The 21,823-nt window shown below is 42.0% G+C and overlaps 2 protein-coding genes across 6 annotated transcripts in view; one reads left to right on the top strand and one right to left on the bottom strand.

Annotated features, from left to right (window-relative positions):
- Window positions 1-1,816: 1,816 nt before the first annotated feature.
- Window positions 1,817-8,296, top strand: ccnk (cyclin K). Of its 2 annotated transcripts, none has more exons than XM_056363542.1 (11): window positions 1,817-2,013; window positions 3,058-3,293; window positions 3,639-3,720; window positions 3,820-3,951; window positions 4,307-4,412; window positions 4,512-4,569; window positions 5,098-5,267; window positions 5,364-5,572; window positions 5,791-5,821; window positions 6,054-6,125; window positions 6,620-8,296. In XM_056363542.1, the coding sequence occupies exons 1-11, from the start codon at window positions 2,005-2,007 to the stop codon at window positions 7,174-7,176; spliced, it is 1,662 nt and encodes a 553-aa protein (XP_056219517.1). In that variant the 5' UTR covers window positions 1,817-2,004; the 3' UTR covers window positions 7,177-8,296. The 2 variants fall into 2 exon arrangements, with proteins under 2 accessions (XP_056219517.1, XP_056219515.1); XM_056363540.1 differs by having other exon boundaries at window positions 3,055-3,293.
- Window positions 8,297-9,437: 1,141 nt separating this feature from the next.
- The window catches only part of ccdc85cb (coiled-coil domain containing 85C, b), a 46,823-nt gene continuing 34,437 nt past the window's right edge, over window positions 9,438-21,823 (bottom strand). For 2 of the 4 annotated variants that reach the window (XM_056405318.1, XM_056405320.1), the window contains 4 exons: window positions 17,549-17,653; window positions 13,455-13,547; window positions 12,910-13,008; window positions 9,438-11,942 (listed from right to left, as the gene is read on the bottom strand). In XM_056405318.1, coding sequence (XP_056261293.1) covers window positions 11,853-11,942; window positions 12,910-13,008; window positions 13,455-13,547; window positions 17,549-17,653 — 387 coding nt within the window. In that variant the 3' untranslated portion in view covers window positions 9,438-11,852. The remainder of the gene's footprint in view (window positions 11,943-12,909; window positions 13,009-13,454; window positions 13,548-17,548; window positions 17,654-21,823) is intronic. The other 2 variants (XM_056405319.1, XM_056405321.1) reach the window with 1 other exon arrangement.

The raw sequence follows: 21,823 nt of genomic DNA, 5'->3' as shown, positions 1-21,823 counted from the left end.
TTTTCAAAATGACCCAAGTTTTAAGGAGATACCAGACACTTATAATTTATGTTAAAACATAAAAATGAGCCCAAGGACGAAGTTTAAGTCTCGCACATCAGTGGACAAAAGTACACGCGGCTTAACCGGCTCTGATTCTGGGTCACAACCTTCGTCACATCCTTTTATCTTCCATTTTTCATGTCTCTCCCATCTGTTTACTCTCTAAAGAATATACCAAAATAACATTAAAATCTTAAAATAGACCAACATACATGAAAGAAAAGTGCATATAATGCAATTTTTAAGAACAAAAAGAGGATTCAATGTTCTTGAGGTGAAGTGTACAAACTGGTCAAAGGAGCCATTTTGATGTGTTTAACCACAGTGTGACAGGACTGACATAAACAATGAAAGGTCCACTCTAGGACAGCTCATGGTAATATGAATATTGCTCTGGGATTTGCTTATAGTCGGTGCTTCATTATGCAATGTTTAATATTAATAAAGAAAGTACAAGTATATATTATTCATAAGCTGATTTACTGTGGTTGGTGTGTGTGTGTGTGTGTGTGTGTGTGTGTGTGTGTGTGTGTGTGTGTGTGTGGACTTGAGTGACAGATTGAGATGCTCCCTTGCTACTGGCAATACAACTAGACAAGGCTCTTACTTTTCTACAGGACACATCCTGACAATTTCTCCCACAGTTAAGAGGATTTGTCCGAGCACGGGTGAATATATAATGCATGCAGATTCCAAATTTTAATTTGGAAGAAGTAAATGATTCAATGCTGGCTTTTCTCTGAAGAGAGGCTGAGAGGGGAACAAAGAGGGCACAAGATGTTACATGTAGTCTGCACTTACAATGACTAACCTTTAAACCACTCAGAGGTGATGATGAATATCATGAGTTTTTAGTCATACCAACTTCAAAAGTCAAACGGGAAAAAAAACTTTGTTTTAACTCATAATATTTTTTTTTATTCACCATAAAACCTTCACCATTAAATCTGTGGGTTTTTGTTTTTTTTTGCCAAAGTTACTCCTCTTGTAGATTTTTCTGCATTTTATAGCCATAGCCTACATGTGTTCAAAGAATATCAATGATTTTCACTTGATGTGCAACCAATTATTCCTGTTTTATTCATGTAAAGTTTAATTCATGGTCACACCTGGCTGTAACATGTCACCTGTAACTCATAAAACAAGATATTGTTTTTTGGTATTCCTTTTATGTTACACTCTCAGTCAAACATCAGATTTTTGTAATGACACAAATTATAATATATGTCTTAAGATATCAGACAAAAAAACACACACACAGCCAAAACTATGGTAGGATTGCCTCAGTGTCATTCTTATCTGTTACTCTGGCAAGAAAATCTGTAGACGGAGGCATTTTTCTATAAATTTTCAGGATTACACGCTTAAACCAGCACCACAGACCCACTTGTCAATTTTAAACAGTATGTGTCCAAATCCAGTATCAAGTAAGCATTCAAAGTATTGTCTTAAAATATTCAAGCTATGATGTGTGAAAATGTTTTCTTTCTTATGATTTGCAATTTGAAATCTTCTTCACAGATTGAAAGTGAAGCATCTTTATCCAAGTATTTTGTCAAATCATAGACTGCATATGCCAAAAATCCAGTCACGTCTCCGCAAGTACACGAGTAATTATGTGTCTCCCTCTAGTGGATATTATTGGAAATAACATTTTTACCATTAAAAATTTGATTTATTACACGTATACCTTCTTATGGGGGGTTGTAGTAGCAGGGATATTATTTTAAGCATTGGTCGAATTAATTTAGCAGAGGAAAAGTAAAAGAAAACTAACCACAGCACAGACATACCAGATGCCCTGCGTAATGACGTCGACCAACAGTCACTGACGGTCTGAATAATGGCGATGCCCTTGTTACGATGGGGACTGTTGTTGATCACTTGTTAGCCAACTTCTTGTGAATAACTGCGGATTATTCATACAGCTGTCTGTTTTGGGTGATATACTCCGACGGCTACATGTTAAAGGTAAGACTCGTGTCTCGTTACAAACACACGGACAATATTCGGGGTGAATTCTAACTACTTTCGGCAGGTTCCAGCGCTCCGAGCCTCAGCGGTGTTAAGACCTCGAGTGGAGCAAGTTTGCTAGCCGAGGTTAGCTAGCCGCGGTGGCCGGCAAAGCCACTCACATGCTAAAGTTACAACTTCGACTGCCTTTATTTCGAATGTTTAATTAATTTTAGCATCCTGGTGTGTGACCTTGCCTACGTATCTCGTGGTTTATACATATTCGCACAATACAGCTCTACGCACGTCTGGTTATTTGGTCCCATGAAGCTAACTTTAAGTTAGCGTTAGCACAGCTAACATTAGTTAATCTTAGCGAGAAGCTAACGGGTTCGTTATGCTAATCGCGGGGAAATTGTCTTCGTTGCCATCGACATCCAAATTAATCTAGTAATCATGTCGTACAATTAATATTTTGCTATATTCATAGTTACAGGTTTAACGGTAGGCGGAGGTTACCCATGAATGAATGAATGAAGGGGAGAGGAGGTGCCATGCCAAACATGACGTCCCTGTCGGCTTATGTTTTTTCCTTGTCACTCTCCTGTTTATTTTGAACTGTTAACAGCTAGTTTAGCATCTCTACTGAAACGGGACATGAGGTGAAGGCATATTGATAAAAAGTGATCCCTCTTCCTTCCTTTCACACAGTTTGGATCACATGAAATGGCTTATGAGTTTGACTGCATCCTGCGTATATGGAGGTTGTGTATGTTAATGGCTGTAGAGTGCTTAAATTCTCAAGTTAAAATAAAGGTGGCAGTTTCCCAACTCAAGATTTAGGGTTGTCATAGGCTGTCTAAATATGAACGTTTTCCACTATATACTCCACAGAGTTGGTATGACACCCCTGATTCTCTTTGGATGAACATCAGTGTTGTTCATTCAAACAGTTTTCCAGATTACCTAACATTGTTCTTGTGATGAGGTAGTCCTACTCTTGATTGCTAAATGCTCATAACTAAGAATGGCCATAACTGCAGCCTTTCTCCTTCTCAGCAGTCCAGCGCAGCTGGTCCGTCCAACGTAGCATCTCCTCAGCCAATGAAGGAATCCAAGGAGAACTTTTCAATGACTGGCCAATCAATACTGGACCACATCAAGCCATGCTGGTACTGGGACAAGAAGGATCTGGCCCACACCCCATCTCAGTCTGAGGGCCTTGACCCCGGCACAGAGGCTCGGTATCGGCGAGAAGGAGCCCGCTTCATATTTGATGTGGGGACACGACTTGGCCTGTATCCTTGATTGATTATTGACAGTTTTCAATACTGGGAAAGGGGTTAAAAGATAAATAAAATCACAACAGACAGAAAGACATAACAGCATCCAACTTTTGAAGAAATTATGCAACTAAAATACCACATCTGGTTACTCTTACTATACTCTTTTGCAAATAAAATATTCTTCCAAAGACATGCATGCAAGTAGTTTATAGAAAGCAGTGCTGAATTAATGTATTTAATGATAATAGCAGCACAGTCAAACCTTTTTGTTAGAATTTATTCTACATTGCTGCTGATATCTGACAAATTTGCAAAGAACTGTAAACGGTTTCTGTGATGTCCTTGACTGTCATCAAGACACTATGACACACTGGCAACTGGCATCATATATTTCCACCGCTTCTACATGTTTCACTCCTTCAAGCAGTTCCCCAGATATGTAAGTTCAATTGATGGTCAGTTGATAACTTAATTTTTTTCTAATTCCTGGAAGTGGACTAAATTTGTAGGATTACTGTTGTGATTTGTGTCTCAACAGGTGACGGGTGCATGCTGTCTTTTCCTGGCGGGGAAAGTGGAGGAAACCCCAAAGAAATGTAAAGACATCATCAAAACAGCTCGCAGCTTACTGAATGATGTGCAGTTTGCCCAGTTTGGCGATGACCCAAAGGTGCAGTTTCTTTTATTTATACTCTGTTGTCTATAAACATTGTCCCTGTCAGTATACTGTACCTTACTATCTCAGTCAGGGAATTTGTTCTCGTCAGTGAATTCAGATTAGAAAATAATATTCTAAAATCTGTCATAAATCAGCATTACAGAGCCCTGCCATGATATCATGTCGCTCTACAAAGAAAAACAAACACGCTGCAGCCTAATTGCACTTAATCTGCTGTAACAAACAACCACACAGTAATCTTTTGCTGTAGGATTCTTTTTCCACTCAGGACCATTTAAATTACCAGTATATACTGTAAATGTCCTACCAACAGGAATACTTAACATATTTGTATTTTGTTCAACAGGAAGAGGTGATGGTGTTGGAGAGAATCTTGCTCCAGACTATCAAATTTGACCTGCAGGTGGAGCACCCCTACATGTTCCTGCTGCGCTATGTCAAGCAGCTCAAAGGTATGTCAGAAAGTATGTCATCAGATCCACACACAGTCTGATACATTATTATGCTAGGTGCTAGTAAAGCATATGCTCTGTTTTTTCTCATTGCTACAGGGGAGAAGAATAAAGTGTGCAAGGTGCTGCAAATGGCATGGACGTTTGTCAACGACAGGTGAGCAGCTGGGGTTTAAACACTGTCCCCCGATCTCACTCTCTATGTCAGATGATTTCTTCTGTAGTGTTGTGTATCATGCATTTAATTTACTTACTTACTTTACTTTAAAACTCTACCAACTTACCCGTCAGCTGGTAAGTAATGTGTATTGATGACTGGATAAATACTGAAACAGGCTTTACAGTCTGAGAAATGATTATTTATAAAGGAACGTAGTGTATGGGGGCGTCACAGTGGTTTAAGACGCATACCACATAACCGCAATGCCCCGATTTGAATCCAGCCAGGGGGCTTTGTTGCCTGTCAACACCTTTACTCTCTCTCCCCCACATTTCCTGTCTGCCTCTCTGCTGTGTGTTGACAAATAAAGACAAAATGGCAAAAGACTTATTTAATCATTTCCGAGAGTATACAATAAGAATTTGAATATAAGTGATGTCTTTTAAAGTTCCAAATCTTCTTTACACAAGGATTTTGTTGACAACTCAGATCTGAATGGAACCATTTTGCCTGTGTCCCTTCCAGCCTGTGCACCATGCTGTCCCTGCAATGGGAGCCAGAGATTATTGCAGTAGCCGTCATGTACCTGGCTGGACGCCTCTGTAAATTTGACATCCAGGAGTGGACCGCCAAGCAGTCGTCACGCCGCTGGTGGGAGCAGTTTGTCCAAGACGTCCCAGTTGAGCTGCTTGAAGGTGCTCATCATAAAGCCATGACACTTCACACCTCTCTATGATATTTGTTTCATCTGCTTTCAGACTTGTCTCAACAAAAACATCTCTGTCTTCCAGACATTTGCCACCAGATCCTGGACCTGTACTCCCAGGGCAACAAACCCATCCCTCAGCAGATGCAGGAGAAGGAGCGAGCGCCTGCTCCTCCAATCCCTGCTCCTCCGATTCCACAGGGACAGCCCCCAGCCTCCAATCCTCCTCCCCCACCACCAAAGAAGACTTCCCCTCAAGGTGGCAGCCCTGCACGCCAGCTCAAACGCTCACATGTGAGTACACCTGAATTACAATGATGATGTCTTAAAACTAAGGCTAATGGAAAGTCCCTTGCTTTTCCACCCAGCTTAAATTTCTGTATTTACTCATTTAAAATGTTAATTATATCCTACAGTTTGTGTGTGCGTTTACCTTGATTCACACACCAACACTCAACATTACCTACCTCAAAATGATACTGAGTATTTGCATTCACTTTTCTTTGTTTCAGACATCCCCCAAAGATGAAATAAAGGCTCCAGGTAACACTCTTGTTAAACCTTATGCAGCCAAAATTCTGCTCTTTTGGGTTTTAAAGTAGTTGAAATCTTACAAATGTCTGTTCATCCTCTGAAATACCTTCAAGAAAAGTTTGCTAACTAGCATGATAGTTTTTGTAAGATTTTATGAATATTCAAGCCTACAGCAAAGTGCCCTCCTGATTTTAAAAAGCTTTTGCATCTTATGTACTGGTATTCACTGTTGTTTTTACAGAACAAGTTGGGTCAAAGATTCCTCGACTAGAGAGCCCAATGCCCCCTCTGCCTACATCGCAGCCTCCCTCAGGTAATTGTTTGTTCTCTAATCTCCTGTTAAATTTGTGAGGAAGTTACAATGATTTAGATGTAGTTAAGGGTAGAGCATAGTTATGTGTTGACATCATCTGAACACCCTGCTGTCTCTTTGCGTGTGTCACCAAATAGGCCCATAATGAACAGCCAGGACCCCCTACCTGGGACTTGAGCTTAGAAAGCAACCCAAAGTCTTTAGTCCTCTCAGTCTGCTTACATAACCAGCAACTTGTCTGGACATTATGTTTCCTAACACACGCATACTCCTAACCTCTCCCAGACCAATCTGATTAGTGCTTGAGCCCGATAATGAGACCTCCTATGTGGCTGAAGCCTGGCAGTTGTGGTCTGGCTGTGCGCTCACTGTCTGGGAATGGAGAGGTTATTTGAGATCATGTGGGAATGAGTAGCATTGTATTATTTACAGGCAAGATGATGCCAAATTTTTAACAAGTTGTTTTCACTTTGCTGTTTCCTGTCGCTCACTAGACCGAAAAGCTCCAGTTCCAGCTCCAGCACCTCCCACAGAAGCAGAACCAGGAAGTGAGACTGCTCCTCCTCCCCCTCATGCTCCACCTCCACACCAGCCCCCTCCCCTGCCCCATCGCCCTCCTCCACCTCCGCCCTCCAACTACATCATGTCCACCACCAGCTCCTACATGTCTGGGGAGGGCTTCCAGAGCCTGCAGTCAATGATGAAGACAGAGGGGCCTTCCTATGCCCCCATGCCGCCCAGCTATGCACCTCCAATTCCGCCATACCACCCCCACGTCTATCCACCACCCGCAGCACCACCTCCAGGCCCTCCACCTCCTCCTTCCACCTACCCACCACCCAGCCTGCCCCCGACCTATCCGCCTCCAGGTTACAACAGCTACCCTCCACCGCCACCTCCACGCATGCCACCAGGGCACGTACCCCCTCCAGGTATAGGCCTTCCACCTGCTGGGTACCCTCCTCCGCCCCCTGTGCCCCCAGGACAGTCACAGGTCCCCCTGCCCCCTCCACCTGGCATGCCCCTGAACCGTGGTGGGTGGATGAGATGAGAGTGCGATAACAGTCTATGAACTGAGGCTGTGCTGAGCAGCAACTGGGGAGGGAAAGCTCTCTGAAGAGGGAGAACAACCAGGAACTTCTGTCATTCTGGTGCAAGTAAAGGAACGAGAGCTTTTTCACCTCCTCTGATAAACAGCTCCCGGGGGTTGTGAATACAGGCTTATCAGCTGATAGACTTGAAAGGAAAAGTGAGGTCTGGACAGTGTTGTTATGAGAACCAGAAGTGGTGCTGAAATATTGCCGAATATTTTTGAAATAAGGCACTTAATCATGTGAAGGATTGGAACTTAGTGTACCCAGTCCCAGGATCTTGTAACAAACACTGTCCACTCGTTGCTTTTGTTTTGGGAATGTACCAGGAAATAGTGGCACCTGAAATTTTTTTGTTTCTCTTTTTTTAGTGTTGTCAGACATGCTCATTCACTAATCGTAGGGGGATAAAATGTACCATTTTTACTTTACCTTTGAGTGGATCAAAGGCTGAGTCTTATATTTCCTTCTGTATTCTATCACCCTGATGATGTGTTTTGGTTTTCATGAATTTTCAGTCACCCCAGTGTTGTTGTTCTCTCCACATTCCCACCCTTTTGCTGAGAAAAAACTCATGAGATGGTTTAACATGCAGTAGTCAGATATGAAAAGGACTGTCACACTGAAAGACATGCTGTTTATTCAAACATGTTCATGGATGTACAGTGTGTTTAAACATGATGTTTATTCTTTTTGACTTATTACATTTTATTCAGTGAAAACACTGAGGTAATGTCACAAGATATTTCTGCTACCATTAGACGCTGTTTGTCTGTTTTTTCTTTGTATCAAACTTCTTCTTCTAATTTCCTGTTCCGTTATTTTAAGTGTAACTGCTTCACATGAAGTACACAACAGAAACCCTGTTATCAAACCAACCTGACATCTAACACTGGACAGTCTAAGGTATATTTGTACATATCTGATGTTTCATTTAGACAGATTTGTTTTTGGAGATTTTCTATCCGTATGTGCCTTAGTCAGGCCTCTCTTTTCTGTATCCTGCACGCAGCTGTGGTTTTGTGTCGGAGTGGCACTTAGGACAGTGAAATACAATAAAAACTTGCTTTTCCTACTTAAAACTGAGTTGTATGGTTGCTGTCTCTATAAGGTGAAAATGTGTTGATCAGTATGTTGCAACTGGATTCACCATGTACAACCCTAACCTACTCAAACATGTTAAAGAAGGAACATGTTCTTAAAAAATTATTATAAACTAGCACTTAAAGATATTTTTCATCTCAGCCACTGTTTGTCTAAAGAACGTCATCTGGCATTGCCATCCCTGCACACAAGGCAATCACTGTCCAGACTTCTCGTCTGTGGTTCCCCTACGGTAGAACAAGCTACCCAGATGCTATCAAACCTCGTCTCCCAACACTTCCAAGACCCTAACATGCTTAACTAGCACTTACAATGCACTTTCTGTGCACTTCTTTATCAGATCTCCTTGCACTTATTAATTACATGTAGTACTGAGTACTTACACCAAGGTCTCCTGCTGCACTGAAGCTTTAGTTACTGTATGTCCATCATTTGGAAATTGCTTTAGATAAAAGCCTCTGCCAAATAAGTAATGTAAATGTAAACCTTACAATGTACAACAACATGCGCATTAGGTTTATTGGTGACTCTAATGCCTCTCCATACTATGACCTTTTATAATACAATTAATTTTTACATCTAACTATACTATGACCTTTTTATGCTATTACTATACCATGGCGTTTTTTTATGACTTACTATACTATAACTTTTTATGCCTTACTACACTATGACCTTTTTATGCACAAGTATACTATGACTTATGACATATATATGACATATATGTCCCTATATCGACTGATGTTACCATATGTTTCACCTATAAGAGGATATATTATTATAACATATATACATTCTCTGGATATATGAATACATAAGTTTATAACATATATGAAAAACTCCTAGTAAAATGTAACTTTATTAAAACAAAATGCTTATTAACATTCTATGTGTTGTTGCGTCCCTACTAATGTTGATGTCAAACCTACTCCCTTGACCCTGACAACAGCAGATGTACCCCTGGTTGGAAATCACTGTTGTACAGAACTTCACAGAAGAGTCTGTAATCTTATTTCCAGGTGTGTACCAACAGAGGGCAGCCTAGCTCATCCACCAAGGAAAACAACATGCCTGCAGAAATGTTTGCTTCATCAAATAAAGACAGCAGTTCACAGTATCATTAACCAACTTTTTATTTTCTCCCAAATTGTTCTAAAAGTGGCCTATTTAATGTTCTTTTCACCTGCCAAATTCATCTCATCAGTGAAATTCATGAAAAGAAGTTACAGCCATGCTAGTTACTGCAGGAATTGACATTTATTTACGCTGTAGATTCTAGGATTCTGTACTGTGGTTTTAGCATATAGGCAGAATAAAAGAAACACTATAGATGTTTAAAAAAAAAAAAAAAAAGGAAAGACAATTGGGTTCCAAATCAAAACACCATGCAGAAAAAAATGTGGCACATCTTAAATCAAATGCCATATATAAAGTATTCAAAATTGTATCATGGCTTCAAATGAGTTCCTAGAAAAAAGGACACTTTTAAAAACCATACTTTGATTTATTTTTTGACCCATTATTTGAGAGAACAGAGGCGCACGGCGGGCAGCCTCAGAAATGTTCTAATTTGGAACAAATAACTCTAGAGATGGGAGAGCCTGAGCTGTCAGTCACTAAACTAATCAATCAGATCACTGTGAATCTGATCAATTCAAAATATGACTGATCGGTTACTGATAGCACTCCCATCTCTATCTAACACCTGGCAATAAATACTTTGACAAACAGTTGTTTGTTCATTCTGACATCAAGAAATACTTATTTTAAATGTTAGTGATTTTCAGAAGACATCTAAGGGAAGACTTATCGCTCATATTCTAAGAAAAAAAAAAGATTCAACTTTAAGAAACATGCGCTGCATAAACACACCTGCTGAATCCATGACTACAGAAAAGGTAAGAAAAGCGACCTTTTCATCTACTGAGATACAAAATGACAACCAAAGAATTCAGAGCAATCCAAGAAGCCATCCAAACTGAACTCAGGGTTTAGTATTCGAGCTTGAAACTTTTATTAGCGTTAATGGGACGAGGCTTTTTTTTTTTTTTTTTAAATTTTTTTTTTTTAGAAAGGATTCAGCAAATGTCTTCAGCATTCTTCAACCAGGGTTCAAAATAAGAAAGAGGATTCACAGGCAGATGCTACAGCTGCAACAGAAGCTCAGTCTCCTTCCACACACACACACACACACACACACACACACACACACACACACACACACACACACACACACACACACACACACACACACACACACACACACACACACACACACACACACACAAACAAACAAACAAACACACACACACACGTGCGCCAACACACTCTCGCAGTCACAGATGGGCAAAGGTAAAGCTGTAGCCCTCCCAACCTGAGAAAATGATTGTCAAGCATGCACACAGCATACAATTTTAGTTAATTTCACAAAATAAGAAAATGATCTATCCATTAACTCATTGAGATGGTTTGATTCAAAAATGGCCTTGATACATTTTCAGAGGTTACAGAGAGAAGGAATAAAAGCAATTCATCTGGAAGGAATAATAAAAAAAAAAAAAAAAGACGAAAAAGAAAAGAGATGAAGTTTATACCAAAAGCAAACCCTGTTTAAGGTCCGGTTGTGTGTGTGCTTTTCAAACTAAATTATTGATCACATGGCCACGCTAGAATACAAAATAGATAAATCAACAATAACAATGAAGTAGTGCCATGGTTTTATACATAATATACACAAGATAACAGTGATCTCTAGACTTCATTATCCATAGACTTGTCTTATGAGCAAAAGGCGCTAGGTCACAGTGGGTTTCACTTGGTTAACACTTTAGAATGCTAATTATAGTTATACTTGTTGACCACTAGGTGGGAGGGGCGATACATGTGACAGGAGCTAGGGTCTCTATAGGAGGTACTATCAAAACTTATCTGAAGATACCGCCACAGTGTTGCCTTCACATCCCGGCAACATGAGAAGAGATTTCTGCTCCTGCAGTCTCATCAGTCCTGCGCTCGAAACCATGTCATATCCGCTAGCTTCATGTAGCATAGCTATGCTCTGAAGGACTATAAGTGGTGTGTGTGTGTGTGTGTGTGTGTGTGTGTGTGTGTGTGTGTGTGTGTGTGTGTGTGTGTGTGTGTGTGTGTGTGTGTGTGTGTGTGTGTGTTTGTTTGTTTGTTTACAGAGAGAGATCATTGTGTAGCCGGACGCCTCCAAACCAGCAAAGAAGAGTGGCGAATCAGTGAAACTAGCTGCCAGTTGTCAACATAAGCTCGGAGAGATAAAAACATGTTGTACACGTAAAGTTGTACATGTGAATAACAGACTAACAGGTCCATTTAGTGGCTACGTCAGCCAGTCTTGAGAGAGTGTTTGCTGAAGGAATGCTAGGTGCTGTAGGCAGCAGGGAGCACGGCATGATGGGTCGTGTAGGCGCAGGTTGTAAGAGGTGTTTTCAGGTGAGTGCAGGTACTGTAGATCCTGATCTCTCTCTCTCTCTCTCTTTCTCTCCATCTCTCGCTGGTTGCCATGCTACAGCGGCCCTTTGAACTGGTTCCCAGAGAGGTGCTGTCTGATGGACAGCTTTGATCCTGCTGCATCACCCAGCTTTCTCCACACCACCTGCAAACAGAAGCAGAGAGAGGAGTTGAGAGGGGAAGAGGAAGAGCGAGACGTGCAGACAGAGCAGAGACTGAAAGAGTGAGGCTAGGCATAAAAAAAAAAGACTTTCTTCTTCAAGAGTGAAAACTTCAAATGCTCAGTTTGACTTTGAGCTGCAAAGACTGCGCACACGCACACACACACACACACACACACACGTTACAGTAGAGCTATCTCGGTATCCGTCCTCTGTCTCTGCGAGGCTGCTCTCTGGTGCTGAGATCTCTCTGTGAGTGAGTGAGAGGGGGGCCCCCGGGGGACCCCAGTGATATTACAGAGGTACTATTGTAGTGCTCCCCAGATTCCTGGCCTGTCACATACCTCTGCCGGGCCCAGATAGCACGGCTCTCGCTCTCTCTCTAATCAGCGGACCTTTTTATCCCGGACCAGGCCTTTCAGCACCAACACAGAGAGATGGAGGGAGATGAGGGGGAGTGTGGAGGAGAGGAAGAATGGAGGGGGGTGGGGGGGGTGGGGGGTTGCGGCTGGGGCGCAGTGGAGGGAGTGCTCTTTTCCCTGCCACTCCAGTTTAATTGCTCTGACAGCTCAACTACGAGCCTCTATTTAGGGCTTCCAGTTTAGAGGTGGCTTTGGAGAAGGGGCGGGGGAGAGTGGGTGAGTGTGAGGGAAGACAGAGATAGAGGGATAGATAGAGAGAAAGAAGGAGAGCGAGAGGCAGCGCCGTGCCCAGGACACTGCTGCAAGTGTCATCCCAAACCAAATGAGTCTGAATGAGGGTTCCTCATTAGTGAAGGCAGCTCAAAGCCTGACCTGATTTGCTCCCAGTAGAAGGGAACTAAAAAAAATAAATAAAAAGGGGCCGACAGAGAGAACAAACAGGAACTTTATGGATATAAGGTTCCTTTGTTTACAGCAGTGGGATGGTGGGAGAGGAACGATCAGGGAGGAAGGCAGGTGTTGCACTTACGTTGCACATCTCTCGCACAATGGCCTTCTCTTTCTCACTGAGATCATCCTCGTAGTCCTCAGGAACCTGCTTGTCCAGGTTCTCGTGGACCTCCAGCACCTGACAGCAGACACAGTGATGAGTGAGTGTATTTGTGTAGTGATCAGTTACACTACATGACACGTAGTTATGTGGTGTTAAGTGCCATTTTGGTGATGCTGTAGTGGTACAAAAGCAAAACTTTTGACGTCCCAAACTCTTAAACTTGACTTTTCATTTTGGTGTTTAAATAGTTTTCATCACAAATTAATTTTTTTTGTTTAAGGCTTTCCAACAATATTCAAAACTTTTGACTACAGTGTCAATTCTGCAAGAATCTGAATCTGGAACCAGAACTTGGATTTGGATTTGTTCAGCGATTCATGCTCTGGTGAGAGAAACAACTGACCAATCAGAGTAGGCAGGATTAAGAATGGGGATGTCATCTTCCTACGTAACTAGTTAGCTTTTTTTCTTTTTTTTTTTTTTTAATAATCTAATAATACCATACTATAGTACTATAGTACCTTCATGGCGTGCACCACGGCCTCAGGCTTCTGGACGCAGGACAGGTAGCCTGTGGCGGGAGAGGACTCGCTGGTTGGGAGACGACCCGTACCCTGAGGGGAGAGAAAGAACATAAGAGAAAATTATTTTAAAGTTTTGTGTCATGTCGTCCACAGTAAACGGCACATAGGACAAGCAAATATGTGAGGGTGACCTGCGACAAAAGGTTAAGAGCCAGAGCTAAACCCACAACATCTGGAGGACGTGCTCTGCAGACTGTCAACCTACAGTATCTCCTCACATCTGCTGTCACACAGAGTTAACCCCCTGGAGTCAAATGAACACCAGCTCACAGAGCTCTTCATCTGACCCTCACTCCAGATACTTCACTCAGTAAAGAAAACATAAACCACTCTCCCCTTATCAGTGGGCGTGTGGTTCTGATTTAACCAGAGAGATTTCCTACACTGTAGCACTGGAAATGCCATCCCCTTCATCCCAACTCAGATCACCTCACCTCCGCTTGTGTTTTTCTGTCCTTTTTTGCATCGGCCATGAATTCAACTGCCAGCCAGGTCTGCTACCTGCACAGTGTGATTTAACCTAGTGTGATGGGAGCAGCCAGCCAGAAAGAGAACCAGGGGGTTTGCTTGACTCATCCCACCCCCTGGTTAGTTCCAGACAGTAGCTCACTGTTAGAGGGGCACAGAGATCTCAGGGACATACAATGGCACCATTCACTGTAACCTGGCATCAGGGTCCTGCATTAGACACAGCTCCGTGGCTCTGTTAGCTCGGGTTCAATTCTCAGCTCACTAGCGATCCATTTGCTGGCCCCGTTTGGGTGCCAGAATGAGCCCACAAAACCTAATGGCACAGAGATAAAATAATAATCCCACTGCAGCCAATAGGGACGGTTTGTGGAAACTGCCCAACAGTCTATTCATATCACATCAGCCTCATGAAAAATTGATTTTTCGCTGGTCCTGAGGGTTATGGCCTGACAAATGGTTCCCTGACAACCATAGAAACCATGGGAATAACTGTTTTTCTTACACCTGCTATGATAATAAACATTTATTTATTTCCTGAGTCAGTGAGAGGTCAGTATGTCTGATCTGTGAGAGGGAAACAAAGGAATTTAGTCGTGTTTTTTCCCTTTTTTTTTCAAAAGGTAAAATTGATGTTATCCTCACACAGTTACACTGTTAAATAAAGTCAACCCTTGTTTGATGAATTATGAAAGCTGGCTGATGAATAGCATTATATTCATGAGCTTTGATATCAGAGAAATCCTGAATATAATGAAAAGGTTAATGTGAAGTTTGGTTGTTTGTTGCATTAAAAAGGTTGAGTCAGAAGAGTCCATACGATTTTTTGATACCTTATTTTTATTTCTATAATTCATGTTTTGTTTTTTTTTAAAGTAAAGGAGGGCAAACTTCTTAAATGTTCAATATCGACTAAACACAAGCAGCCATTATTAAGAAATAATACAGGCACTAACAGAAAAGGCTTGGACTGACATGACAGTGATTGACATCTGTCAATCTGAGTATTCTTCAAGTCATTCAGTGTTCATATTTGTATTTATTGATTTATCATATTAAATGTTCTCACTTTGCTAAATTGTGCAGCTCCCCTCCATTTTTATTTGTTATTTCTGACCTAATTGGGAGCTCTTCTTCCACAGTTTTTTTTTTTTTTTTTTTTTTAAATACTCTGTGCTACAGACACATTTCATTTGGCACCAAAAGAGTCTTGAGCTTTGATACACAACTCTTCTCGCAACTGCTGCAATCTGATCTTTAGACCATGTTGAAATGAATGGACTAAAACGGTCTGCAGAACATTTTATAGCTAATGGGATGAAAGATGCAAAAGCACAGGTAAATTATTTTAGAGATAATGATGGGAGTGATGTCTAGGGTGCTAGCTATTTATGACATCCCCTCATTATTAAAAGGGATAAGTCAACATTTGTATGAAAATGATATACAGACTATAGAATAACAACCCCCTTGTTAAATACAAACACATTCCCCCACTGTGTGTTTCTTCTTGTTTAAGGTCACAACAGCTTCATTTTCCACACAGCTCTTCAGCACTGGACTTTGAAGTCAACTACAAGAAAAAATATGTAAATCACTGTCACCTCCTTTTGATGTTCGCCTCTGTGGGTTAAAGCTATAATGTGAAATGTGTAAACACTTCCAGTGTCATAGCGTTGAACTTTTCATTTTATTCTAGACTGCAGTGAAGAGAAGGATTTGGACAGCGGAGAGGCAGAGCCAGCTCCGAGCAATGTTTACTGTTCATATGGATGTACAGTTGGGGATGGCTCGTCTGCATAAACAGGCCTGATTTAGGCCTCGCAGGATGGGGGGGGGGGGGGGGGGGGGGCAAACGCTGTCAGAAATAATGGTTTGTAGTTTGAGCATACAGAATCAGAGTCGACGGTTGAAGTGTTTGTGAGAGCCACGCAGGCTGGCTACTCTCTTTCTCTACCCATCTTCTCTTTTCATCTTTCTCACTTGTTTTCTATCTGACAATATCCTGCACACTCACTGACCTGAATCCGGGCCTGAACGAGAGACAAAGGACACATGTGCAGGATGAGCTGATAGATCAGGATGGGTACACTCAGTAAAAGTCACTTAACACCTCTCATCTTCTCTTTCTCCTCTTCTTCATCTTCCAACAAGGACTTTCTTCAACTTGAGCCACTTTACAAATAGCATTATCTCCATGGAGTTGTCACGACGACAAAGCCATCATAAGAAGACGACACAAATCCGTAACATATCGTAAGCTTGCTGAAGTCTCTGCTGGTAGCATGGCTGCCTCGAAGTGATGACAGGACTGCAGGAGGTCATCACTCCAAACCGAGAAATAGTCCCGCACATAATCCCCTGTAAAACCCCTATTAGTTGTTATTATACTTTGGTTTTTGTGCAGATTAAACAACTGAGATAAAATGTGCTACAGCACTTAATTGTGTTATAGCAAAGACTTATCCAAAATGTGGGAACAGAAAAACATTTTCAGTCTCCTAATTGATCCTCAGAACGACACTGGATGCCATGTTTGCAAGGGGCCAGAATTCACACCTCATGTCAATATCATGACCTTGTTTCATGTGAAACTACAGTGTGAAATTAAATGCAGAGAGACAACCATCAACATAATTTGCAGTTTATCCGTCCTCCTGCGGGGAGAGACCTTTCAATGGGTCAAGGTTCATTGACATTATTGAGTGGCACAAGACTCCAGAGGGAGATGGATTTGACCTCACTAGCTTAAAAGATGCGAGATGACCCGCACCTCACACTGGGCCTGTGATTAAAACATAATATTGATTTTTACACAGGGAAGATTTAGTCCTCTGGGTAGTGGCATAGCCCGACTCTGACCTTCCTTAAGCAGGCACAAAACAATTATCCAGCCTCTCCTCCCCAGACACTGGCAGGGTCACAGGTGGCGGTGGATTGTAGAGAATTATTACTTTCATAGCGGGATTCAGTTCAAACAGGCTCCAGGGGGGAGGATGGAGCTGAAGGGCCAGGATACAGGAGTGAGAACAGGGGAGGCTGACTCCTGTTAATTTTGCAGTCTTATCTCTGTCTTAGTTTCTCTTCTTCCTCTTTTCTTTCCCCCCTATTGTCCTTCCTCCTTTTAGTCTCTTTTTTTCTTCCCTCTCTCTCGTCCTTCCTGTATATGTATGTGTCTGTGTGTGTGTGTGTTTCACTTCCCGTCATGTGTAAGAGTGAGGTTGCCTGTGGAGGTATAATTGGAGAGTTAGCAGTAAAGTGAATTAGAGCTGACTTGACTTGATTCCACTGCGGAGGCACCGGTACAGTCCTCCCTACAATTAACTGTGTGTGTGTCTGTGTGCAATTAAACCCTGTCTCTATACATAACCACATTTGTTATAAGCAGTGTCACAGTGTTGATCTTTGACTATGGCTGCTAAAGTGGTTAGGTATGAGTGGGCATCCCTCTATGTGCGTCAAATTGAGCCTTTGTGTGTGTGTGTGTGTGTGTGTGTGTGTGTACCCTTCTTGTGTGGGTCTGTGTTTACGTGTATGTGTGTGTTAGCCTTCCGGGCACTGACCATGTGCATGGCGTCCTGGCGCTGGGGCAGCGAGGACAGCTGGGACTCTGAGTGGTAGAGGGTCATTCCCTTCCTCAGGGCACGAAGGTCACCTGGGTTACACTGCTGGGCACAAACGCGCACAAAAACACACAGACAGAGAAAAAACAGAGATAAGGCTACAGAGCCATGTCAACTAAAAAAATACCTAGATGAGTGCTTCTCTACATGCTGATCAGATATTAATCTAAAGATAAAAATAAGTACAGGCAGGAAGTTGTATGATTTTCAACCACTTTTGCAGCATAGCCCTCATTTTACTTTTTAATGATTTTCACATTTTTACATCATTACTTTGACTCAGAAATCAACATATATGCCTATGTGAGAGTTAATACTTTAACATAACATAACTTATATTTTACATACAGATTTTGCTACACTGTATATTACCAAAAATGTACAGTTGTACAGTACCTACTGTAACCTACTTTGTGTTAAAGCCAGACCCATACAGGATGTATAGAGCCAATACTTGAGGATAAGAAAATTCTAATTACAATGCATATTGGCTGATTCTTTTTCTACATGAAAATAGAACATAAACATGTAAGTAGATTTTTTTTTTTTACATGCATAACATGTCTTTGGCCTTTCTGTGCTGCTCTACTCATCATATACAGTATGCTGATACTATAAGTAAAGCAGCACAGATGTAAAATCTTCATTAAATCAGCTCATAACACCTCCCAGGTTGATGTTTTAGGCCTAGTTCTACCTTTGAGTAAAGATATTTAAGAGTTCAACCAAAAACTCTGTCATCAAAGTTTACAGTGACATGAAATATAATCAGTAAACATTATTGAATATTAAATTATTTTGAATAGCCACACTTAAAAACATTAAACAAAACTATACAAACATAAAAACTTGTGCTGAGAAAAGGCTACCAGTAAAACGTTTTTGCCAAAATACATATCTGCAATAACCTAATATTGTCAGATGATATCAGCCTGCCAATGTTTCCTTCTGGCTCCACTGTGTATATTTAGATCCTCACTGATGGTTCATTAAGGACTCTGTGATTCTTCCCCCCTTCTACACTGACACCTGCCTGCATTCTTATCGTCACTCTGACGCCATCGCTTCATTTGCAAAGCTGATTTTTATTTGTTTGGGGGTTTTTTTTCAACAGAAAAGGCACTGGAGAGCACTGGGGCTGTATCACTTCGTGCATCATCGAGGGACATTTCGCAGGGACAGTGTTCCTAAGATTTGTCCTCATTAGCAGCCAAAGACCACTGGTTCCTGGGGGCAGTAACCAGCCTAGCTTCTCTCCGTGGGCAGGAACACGGCAACACCACAGTTCCTTATGACATTTCTCATGTCACGCACTAATGTTCCCTCTGTGCGAGGCGTGGTGTGTAAACACACGTGATGCCTGGGAGCACTCGGCTATAAATAACCCAATGAGCTGTGGGTGTGCGTCTATGAATGCATGGACATTGTGCTGTGTTGTCTGCCTCTGTATTATCTCTCTCCGTGTCACACACACTCAGGTGCACACTCACATGCAGTTTGCACACAATCAGCATTCACCTCATCTCCTCTGTCCTTTGATGTCCCCTTCCCCTCTTCTCTTCCGGCTCAGCATCCCGTTAGTGTTCCTCTAACCTTTCCCAATCCCTCCCTTGGCACTTCTTGATCTACCCTTTGGGTTTTCATATTCATGCCCTCAATTCTGTACCTTTGCTAACATCTCCTTGTCATTTCTCCAGGCTTTGTGTCTGTCAGCAGTTTATGCTCTGTGTTCCATATCTGAAGGATCGACATAAACAAACAATCACAATAAGAAGACCTGGTAAGATCGTCATCTTCTGAAAGGGTTTCCATCATCAAGTGATGATTCATATTATGCTGACTCTACTTTTACAAACAAACCAACACGTCTCCAACTTTATTTCCTTCCCTGGGCTGACCTTGACCACTGAGACCAACAAAGCTATTTGTTTGCCAGACAGCTGGGGACAGTTGGCCTTCTGCAGTCTTCTTGGCTAAAACCTGTGCCCCTCCGCCTATCCATCCATCACAATGTTCTTGGTGCTGACAGGGAGAAGCTGTGGACGCCACGCATCATTTCCTGCTTGAGTTATGAGGGGCAAGGGTGAAGCCGCCTTGACAAAAGGGTAGAGAGGATGGCAGCATGCTCCATAACAGCTACAATTTAATGGAATATGGGACAGAATCAGTTTCATTTGAGTAATCCGTATATATATTATAACTTCTTATGTTGTAAACTCATTGACAGCTGAAGCTCTTGGCACAACCAGTAAGTAAAGAGCTGTTAATGCTAACGTTGGCTATGTAGCAGTAGCAAATCTTACAAATAGCTCCTTTAGGACCCTTTAAAAGGTTCCTGTTTTCAAGTAACAAGTAAGCTGGGAACATTAAAAAGTCAGCCAGAGACGACAAACTCAAAATTTTTTTCTTTTTTACTGACCACTCTGTGAAATTAAAGACCCACTGCTTCAAAAATCCTGAGTAATTTCCAGCCGTAAGTTTCCCCCGACTTTCACTTTAAACCGCATTGATGCCGCAAAAACAGAAAAGCTTGACTGACGCTGCAAAAGTAAGTAAACCCGCGTTCCACTCCATCTGTTGTTAGCCGGTCTGACTTGATACGCTTTCTCAGTTGAAGAATCAGTCATAATATAAGTGTCAATGAATGAACCACAATCCATTAACCTCTGTCATCATTCAGTTCCGCTGGACCCCGCTGCAGTCCACTCTCACAAAATGACTTCAGTTAGCCTGCAGTTAACAGATGTAGAGTGTCATCTGAGTCCGTCATATAAACCATTTAATTCTCAGAGTCGCACCGAGCTCTTTAATGATCAAGTGGCAGCGAACATGTAGGGAAAGCCACAGTGCCTCACACGTCAGTGAGTTAAGAGAGCTAAGTAACAGTTGAAAGACATGGGAGACCTGAGTGTGAGAAAAGTTAAAGAGCAAATCGCGTTCATGTATGTGGCTCAGCATGTTTGAGTGAGAGTGTGGGTATACACACACACACACACGCACGCACACACACACACACACGCGCACACACACACACACACACACACATATACACCTGTTTTTCCCATTGTGTTTACACCTGTGCTGTGTAGGATTTTGTTCATATCTGCTGTGTGAGCTTGTTGTTAACTCCCTCCCTTGTCCCTTTGGTACAGTAAAATCCTTCAGGCAAGCTTGTTTGGAGGGTCAACATTCCTGCGATAAGAGGCTATTGTTTCCTTCAGGCTTAACATAAGTTTCACTCGACCAGTTTCATAACGCAGGAAGTTAGGCAACATGTCCATTGAGGCAACTAATTCAATGTAACAATGCCACCTGCTAGCATTCAGACACATCAGTAAGTAGGCTATTGCATAAGAGTCAGATTAAATAGTAAACGGGAGAAAGGCTCCTTTTTTCATTATTTACTTGAGTACTTTCAAGAAATCAACATTTATTAATGACACAACCATCAAGATGTTTCTTAACTTCAGACAGACATTCCCTCGTTTCTCAGTCGCACTCACATACCAGTTGTCGGCCATGCATTATGGATGCCCGGTTCTACCTGTGTGGCCTCCGTATCTTAAATTATTCAGCCCACCAGACGTCCCGACGAGCGAGGACAAGCGTGTGTCATTTATGCACCAAAGCACAATGTAGCATTCATTCACCTGGGGTGCCTCTCACCAAACACTGACTGCGCGGTGCAAAACAGCTCCAAGGACAGCGGAAGGCTTTCTTGCCAAGATGGGCCACTTACAAGCAGGGCCACCTGTGTTCATTCATTAGCACAGCATGCTAGCAGAGAATAGAGGGGCCAACAAACAGGACTGGACACAGAAGCAGGACCTTTACAAGGTAATGCAGCCTAATTCCTTTGTGCCTAGGACACGAACACTGTGTCAGAGAGCTGATTCAGTTGTGTGGTAATGTTTGAGGCTTCGCTCTGTTGTACTGGACTGTATTATTACAGAGAGAATATTAGATCCAGCACCACATGCCTGAACATAGCTTTAAAGAAACGGTTTGAAATTTTGGGCAAAAATCTTGTTTGCATTGATGCCAGAGATGTGATTGATACAACTCGCATGACTGATAAATATGAAGTTACAGCCAGCAGCTGGTTAGCTTAGCTTAGCAACAAGAAGAAAGAAGCTAGTCTGGTGAACAAAACAAAAAAAGTCAATGGTGAACATATTATATCTCGTTTGTCTCATCTGTACAAACAAAGTGTAA

This window comes from Seriola aureovittata, chromosome 19 (genome assembly GCF_021018895.1).
Source record: "Seriola aureovittata isolate HTS-2021-v1 ecotype China chromosome 19, ASM2101889v1, whole genome shotgun sequence".
NCBI classification, from domain to species: Eukaryota; Metazoa; Chordata; class Actinopteri; order Carangiformes; family Carangidae; genus Seriola; species Seriola aureovittata.
Note: the sequence above shows the minus strand (reverse complement) of the source record. Positions and strands in the feature narration are given on the sequence as shown.